Source organism: Nestor notabilis, unplaced genomic scaffold, assembly GCF_000696875.1.
Source record: "Nestor notabilis isolate BGI_N333 unplaced genomic scaffold, ASM69687v1 scaffold19095, whole genome shotgun sequence".
NCBI lineage: Eukaryota > Metazoa > Chordata > Aves > Psittaciformes > Psittacidae > Nestor > Nestor notabilis.
The window spans coordinates 64993-80726 of record NW_009930221.1 but is presented as its reverse complement, the minus strand read 5'-3'; the positions used below and the strand labels follow the sequence as shown (position 1 = coordinate 80726).

The window sequence follows — 15734 nt, the reverse complement described above, 5'->3', positions numbered from 1 at the left end:
CTGGCACCGCGCCGCCGCCGTCTCAGCTGCTTAAGGCCATTGTGTCGATCGCCTGCTCCAGCTTACTCCTCAGCCGCTGCCGCCGCGCCTGCTCGTCCTTCTCCAGCGCGGCCAGGATCTGCGGGCAAGGGGAAGAGAGGGTGAGGAGAGGCAGTCCTACACAAAGAGGATCCTTGTTGCCCGTGGCCACGCTGGATCATCACGGCATGGGGATGTGGTCCATGGGAAGTGGTGTGCGTTTGTTCCCATCACTAAAATGGGATGGAAAGGGGCAAAAGAGGCACAAAGTGGAGGATACAGCTCTGAGTGCTGCCACCCCACAGACTGAGCTTCCCAGCACCCTCAAGGACTGCAGTAAAACCAAGGACCTGCTTGATACTACCAAGAAGCCAACTTGCACATGTGGAAACAATGCACTTCCTTCATCATATGGAAGATGAACCCTGAAACCAAGTCAACAACACCTTCCCACCATGTCCATGACTCCAACAAGCCTATAGAATCCTAGGGAGGCAGGGGTTGCATTTCAGAGACCACAATCAAGCCACGAACTGGTTCCATAAGCACAAAAAGACCAAATCCATGAGGTTTCAGCTGCCATCAGTAGTAAAACCCCACTTAATCTCTCCCCATGGTGGACAACTGGGGGGCACGAGGGTGATGGAGGGGGACACCAAATGGATGCACTGGCAAAGCCTGCCTCACTGGGACCCTCAGTCCTATGCAAGGAGGGCACCCACAGACACCCAAGGTTGACTTTCCTCCCTTGAAACCCCCTTTCTTTAAACAAGCTCCTGGCTGAGATGACAGACCAAAGGATGAAGGGTCTGTCCCCTGCCCTGGTCCATGCCCCAAGGGCTGGGGCAGGACCAGCAGCAGCAGGAGGGTGAAGGGTAAGGCTCAGAGTGAGGAGAAGGGAGTAATGAAGCATAAACCAAAGGGCCAGTTGCCCTCCCAGCACCAGGAGTCTCGCCTGACTGACACGATGCCAGCAGAGCAGAGAAGCTGATTTATAAAACCAAACCTGACACAAGCCTCATCTCCGCGGGTGAGCTGGTTGGGAGAGCAAATTTTTTTGCAATTAAATATCAAGGCATCCATCAAAGGGGACTTGATTAACCATTTCATTGGCTGCATAATTGGAAACAAACTGTTGTATAATTAATAGACTTACTAGGAGGCAGGCAAAGTCCATCAGGAGCCCTACAGGTAACTTCTTAATGGGGAATCAGCTCCCTCTGATTGGGAGCTGCGGCAGTGCCGGAGGCTGCGGAGCAGCATTGCTGTGTGTGCAGCATCCTGCTCTGCCACGCTCCAGCCTGCAGCCAAGGCATGCTCCAGCTCTGTGCTGGGCTTTCTGGGACAAGAGCAGGCTGCTCCCCACCTGCTGGGGCAGTGAGGGATGCCCAATGGAGAACCTTTTCCCAAAGGAAAGTGGAAAGATGCATCCTGACACCAGCATCAGCTTCCAACAAGGGGAGAATTCATCAGTGAGAACCAGGCACTGATTCACCTCACCTGGCAATAACGATGCTGGGGTGTAGCTCTAGACTCATAGATGTGGCTGCCCCATCCCTGGCAGTGTTCAAGGCCAGGCTGGACACAGGGGCTTGGAGCAACCTGCTCTAGTGGAAGGTGTCCCTGCCCTTGGCAGGTGTTGGGACTGGAGGAGTTTTAAGGTCCTTTCCAACCCAAACCATTCCATGATTCTAGGATTCTGCCACAAAGCTCCTACCAGGAACACTCCTTCACTATCCATCTCCACAGCCTGTCAGCTGTCATGCTACACATGGAATAAAATAACTGTAATAACACAGGGAAATCAAACCCCATGTGCCTGAAAGGTGCCTGAGCTGCAACCAAATGCGACTGGTCTGGGAAGGGGAAGAGAAGCCTATTCCCCACCCCTGCCTCCCACCTCTCCTGATGAGACAGCTGTGTATCCCAGGATGCTGAGGTGCCAAAAAGGGTCACAACCTGCCCCTGCGCTGATCTGCTTCTCTTATCTCAGCCTTATGGGAAGAACGCAGTGGGAACCTGTGCTGAGCAGAGAGACAGACCCAGGTCTGTCACCTGCTGCAAGGAGCCAGGACCACTGATTACCACGAGGCAAGAACCCAAATGAAAATTAATTACGATTTTCATTCACAGCCAATGACAGCACATTATTGCTCTGAACAACAGGAAAAATTATTCTCTCCCATTTTGCATCAAAGAGGGTGCAATCGGGCTGCATATAATTGTGCTTAATGAATGAAAACAAACAAAGGGAACAGCTGCCATTTATTAATCCCATTACAAATAATAAAAGAAGTTCCTGAGAGCTGTGAACACACTTGTGATGCTCGGAGAGCAAGACACTCAACAGATGTCAGGCTGCCATCAGAGGACCTGTGCCCCTAAGAGCAGCTCCTTAATGTACCACAGTCGCATCCTGGCTCTCACTCAAGGCTTGGAGGGTTTATGTAAAGCTTGGGGGACTTTCAGCCCAGGGGAAACAAGCACTTGGTGATGGCTGAGGGATGGTGGTTGCCACACTGCAGGTCTAGATCCTTCAAACTGCTCCTCTTCCACTCTCATGGTGGCCACGGAGCTGTCATACAAACCGTAGAACCCCAAAACTCCTTTGCAGCCAACTCATCACACAGAGCTATGGGGGCCTCTGGGATGTGCCATCCCAAGTTGACTGATGAGTGGCACAGAGGTCCCACCAGCATGGTCATAGAATCATGGAATAGTTTGTGTTGGAAGGGACCTCAAAGCTCATCCAGTTCCAAACCCCTGCCACAGGCAGGGACACCTTCCTCTAGAGCAGGTTGCTCCAAGCCCCATCCAACCTGGCCCACAGACATCAGCACATGGCCATCAGCCCCATGTTGATCACCACACAGTATCTTCCCAAGCACCAGGGCTTCCTCCCATCCCTGCATGCAAGCCAGAATCTCCTCCTCTTCCTCACCTCTGTGAAGTACCTGGTCCCACAAGGATTTTGGCCATCACGACCCCAGTGCTGACTTTAGACCCATGGCCAGGTCTGCCATGACCTGCGTGTGGACTCCCTAAATTCACACCTCAAAGAGGCACTGGGAGATGCCTCTTGGGATGACTGCAGGGTACAACGGGGATCCCATTTCCTCTCCCAGCTCTCTCTGAGCAAGGAGATGTTCTGGCACTCCATCACCTGAATAAGCCACTGTTCAAATGCAGTTGTCAATCCCCTTTATTGGGACAATAAACCCACACTATCACGTTGTATCTACAGATCCATATTTTACTGTAGTTACATATTTCATGGCTTTAATAAAAAGATGCAGGATGTGGATCTGAGCGGTGCTTTACGAAGTTAATTTGTATAAATTACAGCAGAGGGGGTTAACCATTCTTACTGATGTTCACAAAGCACTGAAGAGGTCACCACATCCTCCACCATCCCTGGGGAGTGGAGCCAGACACCGCCTGTATCCCACGGTGTTGGTACAGCCATGGTGCCAGTGGATAGGGGAGATAACACCATGAACTCTGCAGTCCCATGGAACTCATGTGCCAAATGGGTAAAAAATTAGGAGTTTCCTACAGTCCTCACTGCAGAAAATATGGGAACGATTTTGCCTACACCAGTGCCTGTCTCCACGCCTCCTAAGCCTTTCCATTCCCACCAGCCCAAGCACAGACACAGACTACATTGCTCTCCTGCATTCCACGGGGTGTTTTTCCATAAGGAAAAGCATGGGACTGCAGGAACACAGGTAAAGGGACATGGCTTGTAGTTCATGCCTGACTCCCCATCACCACATCTTACCTCGTCCTTGTACTTGGTGATGTAGGAGTAGATCTCGTGCAGCGCGCTCATGCTGTTGAACTGGCTGAGGTGTAACCGCGATTGCTCTGCCAGGTACGCGCTCATGTCCTGGTCGCTGATCGCTGGCATTTTAGCTATATCTGCATAATATCTGCAGGGGGGAAGCAGGAGAGTGGGTCAGAAACAGGAACAGATGGAAGGATGGGTGCCCACCACGACACTCACCAAGAACAGCCACTGGACAGACAAGGTGAAGAGCCTTCAAGCAGTTACATACAGCGATCACCCGCTATAACACCACTGCTCATCAAGAGGTCTCTAAGCACTCCACAGATGGGTCAGCATCATTAGGAACATGCTCCTGATGGAGCAGCACCCAGCCCAGCTTGACTCACCATGCTGAGAAGCAGGAGCTGCTGCTCTGAGGGATTTCCCACCCTCTCCTAAACCACACATTTTTCCTCCTTCCTATCCCATTGACATTCTTGGCCACCAAACTGCATCCACCAGCATCCTCCATGTCTGCAGCAACAGGCGAGGCTTTGCTTCTCCTAAGGCTCCCGTGTCACTAAAGCCAATGAAGCCCCTTTGATTTCAATTCAACACTTGGTGTGCGAACACCAGACAAGTTCACCTCCAGCCCTCTTAAAAAAAGAAACTTTCCCCACAGTAAATGAGCCCTGGCTATTCCCAGCACCTGGAATTACAGAGTGCCAAGTCTCCTCCAGGTTTGCGTTACTCCTCATGGCTCCTCACACAGTGAAGTTTCTGGTACAGTGATTAGCATCATTAGCATCATCAGCTGAACACTGAGATGGAACACGGCTGAAGCACTTGGGTAGGAGCAGATGGCAGCAAGACCACTTGAGGAGATGAATGCGAGGATCCACTCCATCCCACAGCGCTGAACTCAGCTACTGATAAAATACTGGGGCAGTTTTCACAAGGAGACTCATTTGCACTCAGAAGGTGATGTGAGAGGTTTCCTGGATGCTGCCAAGAGCACAATGGTCTGAGGTGAAGACTTCTGACTAAACCAGGCATCAGGAGATCAGCTACACCGCGACAGAGCTCAGCCCCAGAGTGACACCTTGTAAAGCTGACGGTACTTCTGCCTGTGCTGAGGAATATTAGGGAGAATATGCCCAACATTCTCCATTCCAGCTGGCAAAGAAAACCCATAGGGATGCTGCTGCCACCCTTTAACCCTGTGAAGGCCCCGGGGTTAGGGACTCAAGGGAGAGGAAGGTACAAGGGAGATGTGCTGAAGAAGAAAGCTTTTGTGGCTGCCACAGGATGTCCAGGTAACGTGCAGCAGTTTCACATTCCGGGTTTTATTACAACACACAGGATGGCAGGAAACCATCATTTCTGAGAGCTGGGCTGGTTCAGCTTGGAGAAGAGAAGGCTCCTGAAGGGGAGACCTTAGAGCAGCTCCAGTGCCTAAAGGGGCCACAGGAAAGCTGGAGAGGGGCTTTGGACAAGGGACGTAGGGACAGGACAAGGGGGAATGGCTTCAACCTGCCAGAGGGGAGACTAAGATGAGCTCTGAGGCAGAAGCTCTTCCCTGGGAGGGTGCTGAGGCGCTGGCACAGGGTGCCCAGAGAAGCTGTGGCTGCCCCATCCCTGGCAGTGTTCAAGGCCACGTTGGACACAGGGGCTTGGAGCAACCTGCTCTAGTGGAAGGTGTCCCTGCCCGTGGCAGGGGTTGGAACAGGAGGAGCTTTAAGGTCCCTTCCACCCAAACCAGCTTGTGGTTCTATGATTTTAATAACAGCTCTATTTGGAGGGCTTTGGAAGACATCAATTTGCAATGAGTAGCATTCAAACCCTAAACCTTTAACACTGCATTAATTCAGTGGGGCAGATCTCTCATCAGCTAACAGTGAAGGTGGAGGGTGATGGAAGGAGTCAGGGGACCTGCTCCTCTCCCTCCTCCTCCGCACAGTGACAGCAGCCTGAGCACTGCCTCAGAGCATGTAGTCTCATGGGGATCCCAGGCAAGATGTTCTGATGGATGAGAGATGGGAAATGGTAATTTCAGCAAAACCTACATATATTGTCATGGTACAAAAAAGGCACTTCTCCAGTCCAAGACTGACTTCTCACTGCTCTTTGAAAGCAGTCAAGGGAGATGTTAGCAATTCCCCAGTACAGATCAAGTTTTTACAACAGCAAACATCAGACAGCCTAAGGAGGTTGCTTTTAGCACCCCTTAAGCAAGTCAAACATCTCTTACAAGCAGTCACTGCAAGCTCATTTCAAGACAATCACAAGAAAACATCATCTCCCAAACAAGAGGATCACCTTCTGCAAGCATCACTACAGTCCCTCTTCAAACAGCTGCCAAGAGGAGTCCTCCCAAAGACCCAGGTCCCCTCACCCACATACATCCACTGTTAAGTCCTCCAGGTGAAGCAAGGAGCTATTGGCCAAGTCTACTCACCTTTCTACCCAGCTCTTGTAGTTGGGGATGTCCTTGGCATACAGTAGTTTGTTGGAGGGAGAGTCTTTTCCTAGCTTGTGCTCAGAAGTTGAGCAGGAGTCCATGAATGTCTGAGCCACCACGGATAGGCAGGCATCAGTAATACTGTTCTTGTGAATGTCGAACACAAACTGGGGGTTCTTAATCACATTCACCCAAAAACGTAGAGGTAGACTGAGGGAGGAAGGAAACAGGAGCCAGCATCAGAACCAAGCCTTGTAGGGGCACACACCACAACATGTACCTCCAGATGTGGAGAAGGAGCAACGCAGGACCCAGAATTGGGCACGCTGCTTTTCCCAGCACCCCAGGAATGCAAACATCTTGGCTATTCCCCTCTGCCCAACCCACATGGCCACAGCTCTCCGTGGAGCCATTCCTCAGCACTACCAACATCTCCAAAGGCAAACCAGAGCAGCACAGATCTGTGGTTTCTCCAGAGATCCACTCATCCTGAAGAGCCTTTGCTGAGCCCAGTCAGACGAGCCATAGTCCCCTCCTCTCACATCCATAATCCCTTTGCAGGCACCATGTGGCATCTCACACATCTCCCGTGTTGGAGGAGGGAGTTAACTGGACTCCTCAAGGGACTCATTAGCACATTTAACACCAGAGGAGAATTGAGACAGCTTCAGATGCTGGAAATAAAGCTCTCAGTTGTGGAGGTCTCCTGGCCAGCCACCGACTGGATGTTTGCTGCATACCAACACACGTGCCACCCTCCGTGGCTCCCATTCCCAATCCTGCTGCCCCTCTCCTCTCTCAGGAGCATCTCAGGGCCTCCCCCCATCAGGAAGCCTCTTGGCTCTGTCATTCCTCAGCACCAACACCCAGCAATGCTTTTATCTTAGACAAAACACACTTCATTCCTCAGGACTTTCCTAATGAGGGTACCGGGTGCATGTACATATTTCATTTGTGAACGGAATGGCCTCAAGAAATTAGCTCCACACGTCGAATTAGCACCCAGAGATAAGCACAGGCATTAGTATGCAGGAGCCTGCATGCCCAGCCCCTGTGGAGCGGGGCTGTTTTATCCTCTTTTGCCTTTCACTCCTTCTTTTAATATAGAAAGCCGAGTTATAAATCAGTTCCAAGCACTTCTGCGCTCTCACATCTCCGTTTAAAAATGTTTCTTTTCCTGCCCTGCTAATTGCCAACAGTTACTGAACTACACAAAAGCAATTTGGCTGCCATTTAACAAATGCCAGACACGGGAACGTACGTACCCACCACCAGTAACAGTGAGATCAGAGAGATGGAATCAGTGAGGCAGCAGCAAAGAGCAATGCCAAAAGCAGGGTGTGGGGAGCAGGAGCTCCAGCCCTGGCCCCAGCGTGGCACTGGTGGAAGTCTCATCAGCCACTCCACCCTGCTTTCCCATGGGGAAAAGAGGAGGGAGGATGCAGAGACAGCTTTACGCTGACTTTGCTGGGGCTGAGCAACGGGAGGGAGCGTGGAGACACCTCTAGGACAGGCGAGATGAGAAATTGGGGCTGGCATCTCTGGAGGAGCACGAGGATGGAAAAGGCCTTTGCTCAAGGTGAGATGGGAAAGGAGCTGCTGACTCCAGCCATCAGGGGGAGCGTGTGCCTGGGATTTAGGAATGGAAGGGTGAAGGAGCATTGCATTCCTGGGATTTTTGCTGCTGAAGGCAGGCATGTGAGGGATTTACCCACCCCTGAAATACAGAGATATGGGCCTCTCTTGTCCTGGATCGTTTCCAGAGACATATTTCTGCTGCCTGCAGGACGGGGTTGGAAGTATTGTTAGCTGAGATATCATTACCCCCTGTCCCACTGCCCCTCTCCATTACCAGTTACTCTTCCAGGTGTGCCTGACATCGTAATCATTGATCTGATGCTTATCAGCTTGTTCATCCAGGAAATCAAACATGTATTTGATGGCGAGGGGCAGTGCGCTCCCACGATGTGCTGTGCTGAAGATGGTTTCAAACAGGTCATCCACGAACTTCTGCAGGGTGCCCTGAGGAGAAGAAAGAGAGAAACACCACTCAGCAACACCCAGCACCGGCAGAGAGGTGAGCCTTAACTAAAGGTTGGCCTTTAAGCCAATCTCACTTCTACTCCTACCACTTGGAACAGAAGCAGAGCACAGTCTGTGTAACCCCACTGGTTCTCGGTGGTTTATACTGGGAAAGTCACACTGCAGTGGTATTTCCTTCACTGCATGATCTGGCATGCTGAAAGCATACAAATGGCATAGATAACCCAGAGAAGCTGTGGCTACTCCAGCCCTGGCCAGGTTGGAGCAACCTGCTCTAGTGGAAGGTGTCCCTGCCCATGGCAGGGGGTTGGAACTGGATGAGCTTAAGGTCCTTTCCAACACAAACCATTCCATGATCCTATAAAGAAACTTATAGATAACCCAAGTCCCTGCCCTTCCCCACTCAGCAGCTGTCTCTGGGCCATACCTTGGTGGCCAGCAGGCGGGTCAGGTAGATTTCGGAGACCATCTTGCTGCCCCGGTCGCCCTCACGCTGGTCCATGTGGTCGTGGTTCTTCACCAGGTGCCAGAGCTTGGTGCCACTCTCCAGGTCGGGGGTGATCATGGGGGTCCGGGAGCGCAGGCTGTCGGGGCTGCTGGCTGTGCGCAGCATGCTCTCTGCAACACCGAGCACAGGGGGTGCTCATACCCTGCCCACCTCCACCTCGCCGCCAGCCCCATCGTCCCCCTTCCCACCACGTCATGGCTGTGAAATGGGAGCTTTGGGATCAGCCATGGATTGGGAGCTCTGCTGGGGCCATCCTTCTAGCCTGCTGGGCTACATGCAATGCTACAGGGGCCAGGACCATGGTGGAAGGGATTCTGCAGAGGCTTGTCCTGCTCCCAACACACAGGTCCCAGATGCCTCCTGTGTCAGTCTGAGCTGACCACACTATCCCCCTTCCAAACCACGGCTGAAGTACACTCGCCAGCACATTTGCTGGAGTCCTCAACTCTGCTCATTTAAGCACAAAGTGTCTCTGTGCCTATTTTAATTAGACTTCAGGGTTATTAAAGGGAGGGGATCCCTTAGCAGCAGCCACATGACACGTGCGTTTCGCCCCCAAGTCTGACACAAAGAGATGCTCTGGGGGCACCTACTCCCTTCCAACACCAGAATAAACCCATGGTGCAGGAGAGCTGGGGGTTGGAGGACCCTGTTCACGAGAGCCACAGTTAATGAATCACCTGCCCTGTGCCTTGGTCTGCCAGCCCAGCCCGGCGCTGCCTCCCCTGCCAGCACAGCGGAGGGTGCCCCTGCGCGCTCACCGTATCTGCTGAGGGACTTGGTGAAGGTAGAGGAGTTGGAGATGTTGTACGCTGAGTTCTGCTTGGGCACCAGGGCCACCGAGGAGCCGTCTGTCACCTGAGGGCAGAGATGGTGTGAGCAGGACACCGCAGAGGCAGCAGGGAGAAACCAGCCCAGGGGTGAAGCTCCACTGCATCCCACCCCAGGGACATCCATCTCCAGCAAAGGAGACCTACATACCCTTGGGCGACAAGGTCTAGGGTGAGCTGTCCCTGCTCATGGTAGGAGGTTGGAACTGGATGATCTTAAGGTCCTTTCCAACCCAAACTATTCTATGATTCTGTATCCACCTCTGTGACAGCTTGGTGGAAGGCGTCAGAACAGAACACACCAGACACGTTGGCATGAAAATGGAAAAGCAAGGTCAGAGCAGGAAACAGCCTCTGTGAGCCCTGAGATACCCCATTTAGTGCTTCCTTGAATGGAAGGACCATAACCACAGGGCCCCAGCAGGAAAGTGGCTGCAGACCTCCTGACCATGAGCATGGATGAGCAGCACGGTCTGGAGACCCAAGCCAAGGCCCTGACCAAGCTGAGGAAGGAGAAGAGATGCTCAGCTCAAGGCAGATGGTGGCTGCTCAGTGCTCTCCACCATGGAGAGCCTTACCTGGTAGTGGGCCAGGGTGTTCAGCCTCTTCCAGTCATTGTCTATCTTTGTGGTGACATCCTCGTCCTGCAGTATGATCCGGGCCATCCTGCCCTGCCGCCACTCTGTCCCCAGGAGCGAGAAGGGCTCGTGGTTAGTGGGTGATAGGAGCACAAAGCCAAGGCGAGGGTAGGAGCACAGCCTGGGCATCAACAGAAGAGCCCTCCCACCATGTTCTGAACCCCAGGGCTGATGGCTACCAACACCGCACTGGGTAAAAGCTGTTTCTAAGTCCTCAAGGAAAGACAGCATCGATTTGACCCTGGTGACCATTTCCTTTGCTCCTCTCCTCTTCATTCTCCTGCCTCTCCTTTAAGAACAGGACTATTAACACTGTTCTCAAGTACTGCTGGCCTCCTTGGCCCTCAGCCACCTCTAGCCTGCAATCCAGAACACAGCCAGAGCTGAGGAGGCTCCACTTCCCACCCTCTCTACTGGCAGGACCCACCAGCACAGCACAAGTGGACTGGAGATGCACGAATGCTCTGGTCCTGCCAGGTCCCCTCTCCTGAAGGAGATGTGGATCTTCCTGTTTTAAACAGGGTCTTTGGGCACTTCCCACAGGGCAGCACTCAGCTTCTCTTACCCAGGTCCATGTCTCCGGCTTTGGGGCGCTGGGAATAGGGCACCCCCTTGTAGACAGCGTCTAGCAGCTTCTCTTTCACCTGCGTGATGGTGTCGCAGTTCAGCACCTTGACAGGGATCTCTGGGGCGTTCTCGTTCTCAGGGTTCACACAGTTGAGGGTCTGCACAGCACAGGGGGGCAGAAAGACTCCAGTGAGAGGTTGTGATGCATTGGCTGCAAAAGCAGGTCCAAGGACATGGGGCTACAGCTGTGCACAGCCCATGCCTTCTCACTTCCAGGCTGCTGTGGAGTTGCAGCCACATGGCACATCCCTGCACCCCTTTTTTCCCCACCTCTCCCTGCCACCCTCAAATCTCCAAATATTCATACAATCATAGAATGGTTTGGGTTGGAGGGGACCTTACAGACCAACCATGGGGTTTGCTGGGAGAGGTGCAGAGGGGGAGGCAGTTCATGTTCAGCTTTCTCAGCTCCATGGCAAGAGCAAACCTTGTCATGCAAAGGCCCCATTTATGAGAGGGCCCACACAGAGAGGGCAAGAGGTACCCCAGGGATGCTGCAGAGAAGAACAAGTGACAAACCACTCTCTGCAAAGTACTTCGGGTGCCTCCAAGATCTTGTTAAAGGTTTCTGCTTGCACTAACCAGCATTTTGTAGTCAATCTGCTGCCGGATCAGCTTGTCTTCACTGAGGGAGTAGCGAGCCTCTCCTGTGATGGCATCAATGGGTCCCTTCTCCATCTGCTGCTTGATGGCACAGTAGAGCATGAAAAGCGGTTCCCCAGCACACTCCTGCAGGACAAGGGATGGAAGAGAAGGGTGAGAAGGTGCCAGGCACCAGCTCTGCCTCTCAGGAACCATCACTGTGGCAGAAGCCTGCAGTGACGCTGCAGCATCAGCTCCAGGCTAGTGAAGAGCAGGTTGGGTCTGGGGACTGTGTGTAGGGGATATAGCCTCTATTTTTTCAGCCGGTCCAGCCAAGAGAAGCACCAGAGGGCTGGAAAGGGCACGCTGCAGTGAGACAGCCTGGGGGCTCTTCCCAGGAACCATGATGCAGTTCTGGCATCTGCCAGGAGAGAAGGTCAAAGGAAGCTTCTCCACATGAGGGCTGGGCAGAGCCAGTCAAATACACTGAGAAGCAAAAGCAAGAGAGCAACTCACTGACAACCCTACCCCAGATTCCAGCTGACGGAGGTGACCAGGCAATGAGACTTCCTGCAGCTAAACCACCATGTCCCTACATGTCTGCACTCCCAAACCCCTATAGTCAGAGCAAGCCAGAGCCACCTCAGCATCCGTCTCATAGGTGGGAGGAAGGGAGAGGGAAACCAGACAGATACTTTCCCCCAAAGATGCTGGAACTGCAGCAACCAAGGAACAGCAAAGGACCCGCTGAGACTGGAGACACCAGCCAGCCATGAATTGACCCCTTCATTACCCAGGGCTCAAACCTCTCCCCTGAGCTACATCCCATCGAGCCCCTCCAGATACAGGCATTAGGCCTAAGGGACAAAACAGGGAGCAGAGAGGACAGGTACAAGTCCCAGCAGATGTAACCCCTCAGCCCTCATCCCTCCCTCCCCGCCACCTCCCAGATAAAGTGTCCTTTGGTGCGGAGTGCGGCTGCTCTCCCTGTCACCATATGCTGGTAGCATCTCGTTAGCATCTGCGGTAATTAAAGAGACAGCTGCTAACGAGCAGGAACAGGCATACATCATCCCCAGCCTCCCGACAACACGCCTGCCTTTGGAATTAGGTTTCATTTGCAAACTTGGCTTCATTAAGTCGGCTTGGAAACGTGAGACACCCAAGGTGGGTGCTGTGCTGAGCATCACTGGTGAGGCAGGAGCGTGGGGCTGGCTACGGAGTGATGGGCTCCCACAGCACCCCAAGCCCACCCTCCAGCCACAGTGGAAAGGCTCAAGTTGCTTCTTTCAGTTGCTTGTAAAAACTCCTTGTAAAACTTCCAAGTGTGTGGAAGTGGGATGGGTGGAGGAGAGCTGGGAGCAGGGCTCCTGCTCACATCTGGCACAGCTGATCCTGTCTCAGCCCATAGATTTCCTCTCTCCAAGACGGCATAGTCACTGTCCCAACATCTGCAGTTCTGCAGGATCCCCACCAAGAGCAGTGGGTTCAGCCGTGGTTCTACTCCAGGCATCACAGCATCACCTCCTCGGGTCCCAAGACACCAGCTGGGCTGATGGGGAACAAATCTCTTCTTGGATGCATGAATTAGAGCTGGCCCTATGGCCTCCCTGGAGGGATGGAGGCATCAGAGGTCCTGGTCTTAGGCACATCACTCCACCAACACCACGTGGGCTTCTGGAGGTTCCTGTGTGCCCCAGGATCCTGATTTCCTTCTGACCTATAGGCCAACTGAAACAATACAAAATCTCACTCCCAACCCTCACTGTCCCCAGCAGCTCTTGAGGACTGGGGCTGAGATGCTGCCACAGGTCACAGCTCACTGAGCCACTACAGATGAGGATGGTTTAGGGCTGAGACCAACAAAATCAACAGGGGCTACAGAAACCAGCACTGAGCAGCTGCCCCAGGATGGTCTTCCATTGGGGGAGATACAGAAGGGACCACTGAGATGGGTCTGGCAGCCCCACAGATTGATGGAGGGCAGCCAGCCCCCCAGACACAGCCGTGCCCATGGTGCCAGCCCTGATCCATGTCTTGGGAGCAGGCTGAGGCAAGCCAGCCATGCTCAAACTGCCTTATTGACTAGATCTAGCTCATCAGGCACCTAATATCCTGCATTTTTCAGCACTTGTCTCTCTTTATCCCTCTCCCTTTCCCCAGGGTGTCTCATTAAGAGTCTGATAAATGTTACTACAGGGTCCCTGTGAAAGCATCAGCCCCCACTGGCTCCCCACACTGCTGGCCCTGGGCAGAGGGGGCTGTCCTGTCCCCTGTCCACATCCCTCATGCCCTGCTCCAGGGAGGTTTGCTGGGAGCTGGTCCAGCAGCTGGGCACACGTCCTCCTGCCCCACTTACGGGGTTTGGTGCAGTTTCCCTGCTGGCAAACTGTCTGCTGTGACACCTCTATGGTTGGACACCATAGCAAAGGCCTTTACAAGAAGCCATTGCCCTGGACGCATCCCCACATCTCTCTCCTGCTACTCCTTACCCTCAGTCCTGCCCTGCACTGGAGATGCACCCAGAAGCCTCTTAGAAGAGGGATAGGGCTGTACAAGGACAGATGCAAGACAGAGGTGGCACATGAGCAGCTTCTGAACAAGGTGAACATGCCCCATCACTTGCCCACATGCTCAGCCAGGGACAGGCCAAGGGCATCAGGTCACACACATGAACACAAACATCCCCAAATGCAGGCATTTGGATGCTGTGCATGTGCTTGGCCTCATCCACTTCAAGGAGACTTGAAGGGGTTTATCCATAGCAAGAGCTACTCCTGCCTGTCCCACCCAGCCGTCTGCCAGCATCCAACCTCATCCCAGAGGCAAAGCCCCAGTACAACAGGGCAGTGGGAGGTTTGACATCTCCCCACGACCAGCACAGCTCTTCTTCTCCCCGGCCCTGTAAAGCATCTCTGCTGCATGCTCCAGCTAGATTTGTACAGATACAGGCTATCCCTCGACAGAGGCAAAAAGCCAAGTGCATGTAAGTGATATTATAAATCACCTCTCGCTGATGATCACTCGAGTTGTGCACAGACTCTGCTTGCTCTCATCTCTTGGCTGGAAACAGTTCAAACTCTCTTTATCTTAATGAGGGATGAAATCCCACAAAACCTGCTGCGTGGTGCCCAGCCTCACCACACGGAGCATCCCAAGGAATGGCTCTGCTCACTGGCAAAGCAGCGACAGGACAGCAGGCACCACTCACCCGCTGCTGCAGCTCCAGAGGGTGGAAGCACTGGTGCTGGTGGAATAAATGTTCTTGATATGGGTTGCATGCACCAGGGGTAAAAACAGCCCTCGGGCTCCAGCATCGTCTGCTGCCACCCAGATGAAGCTGGCAAAAAGGTGGATTTGAGCTCATGGGCTCTGCACCCTCGTGGATGCACAGGGAAGGGAGCTGTGTCCCTGGCTAGAAACACACCCCATGGTGTGTCCATCCCCACCAGGGCACCTTTTAGAAGGGAAGCAGTGGCAGAAATGCCTGGGGGAAACAATTCCCCTACCACAGAGCCTCAGTGTCAAAGAGATGAAGGAAAAGCAGCAGCTGTGCATGAAGAGTGCAGCACATCAAACTACAGCTCAAACAGGCAGAAACATCCTCCCATCACAGTCATGTCTACACAAGGACAAGCTCCCCAGGCTTTTTCCTCCTGAGTTACACAAGCAGAGGCAAGGAGGGAGGAATGGGAACCACTCCAAAGGGGTTCAAGACTCAGCTGAGTTGCTTCAGATTTATCCTCTCTCCAGGCACCAGACCCACTATGCATTAAGCAATCCCAGTCTGGATTTCATTTCTCAATCTCAGCTATTTCCCCAAAAGGAGACGCACGATCACTGATCACATCTCAGAATCCCAGGGTGGGAACAGAGACCTGGGAAGCAATCTCTGCTCTGGGAGGGAGCAGCAGTGCATCACCCCAGGCTTTGGGTACATCAGGGAGCACATCACCCTGGGCTTTGGGTACCCTGCTGCCACCTCCCTGCCCGCATGGAGCTGCCATCCCTTCCCAAACTCACCTTCAGAAACTTGTACAGCAGAAACGTGAACCAATTCGTCAGCATCTTCTCTGCCACCGACTCCGTCCTGTAGGGAAGGCAGAGAGCAAAGCCATCAGCAGGGGATATTAAAGGTCTCTGATCTCACCCGCTGACACCTCAGCCTTGCTTTGTGGCTGAATTATTTTTGTCTTTAAAAGGTGTCATCTGGAAAGGCAGAAGCCTTGAAGCAAGGGGGCACAAGCAGACAGCAAAG

General features: G+C 53.1%; 1 protein-coding gene across 1 annotated transcript in view; it reads right to left on the bottom strand.

Annotated features, from left to right (window-relative positions):
• Nucleotides 1–22: 22 nt before the first annotated feature.
• The window catches only part of LOC104406360 (plexin-A1), a gene marked incomplete at its 5' end in the record, with an annotated part of 58038 nt that continues 42326 nt past the window's right edge, over nt 23–15734 (bottom strand). Inside the window, 10 exons of the mRNA XM_010015312.1 lie at nt 23–118; nt 3800–3950; nt 6246–6458; nt 8101–8270; nt 8719–8909; nt 9561–9657; nt 10208–10311; nt 10833–10992; nt 11477–11623; nt 15500–15566. Coding sequence (XP_010013614.1) covers nt 23–118; nt 3800–3950; nt 6246–6458; nt 8101–8270; nt 8719–8909; nt 9561–9657; nt 10208–10311; nt 10833–10992; nt 11477–11623; nt 15500–15566 — 1396 coding nt within the window. The remainder of the gene's footprint in view (nt 119–3799; nt 3951–6245; nt 6459–8100; nt 8271–8718; nt 8910–9560; nt 9658–10207; nt 10312–10832; nt 10993–11476; nt 11624–15499; nt 15567–15734) is intronic.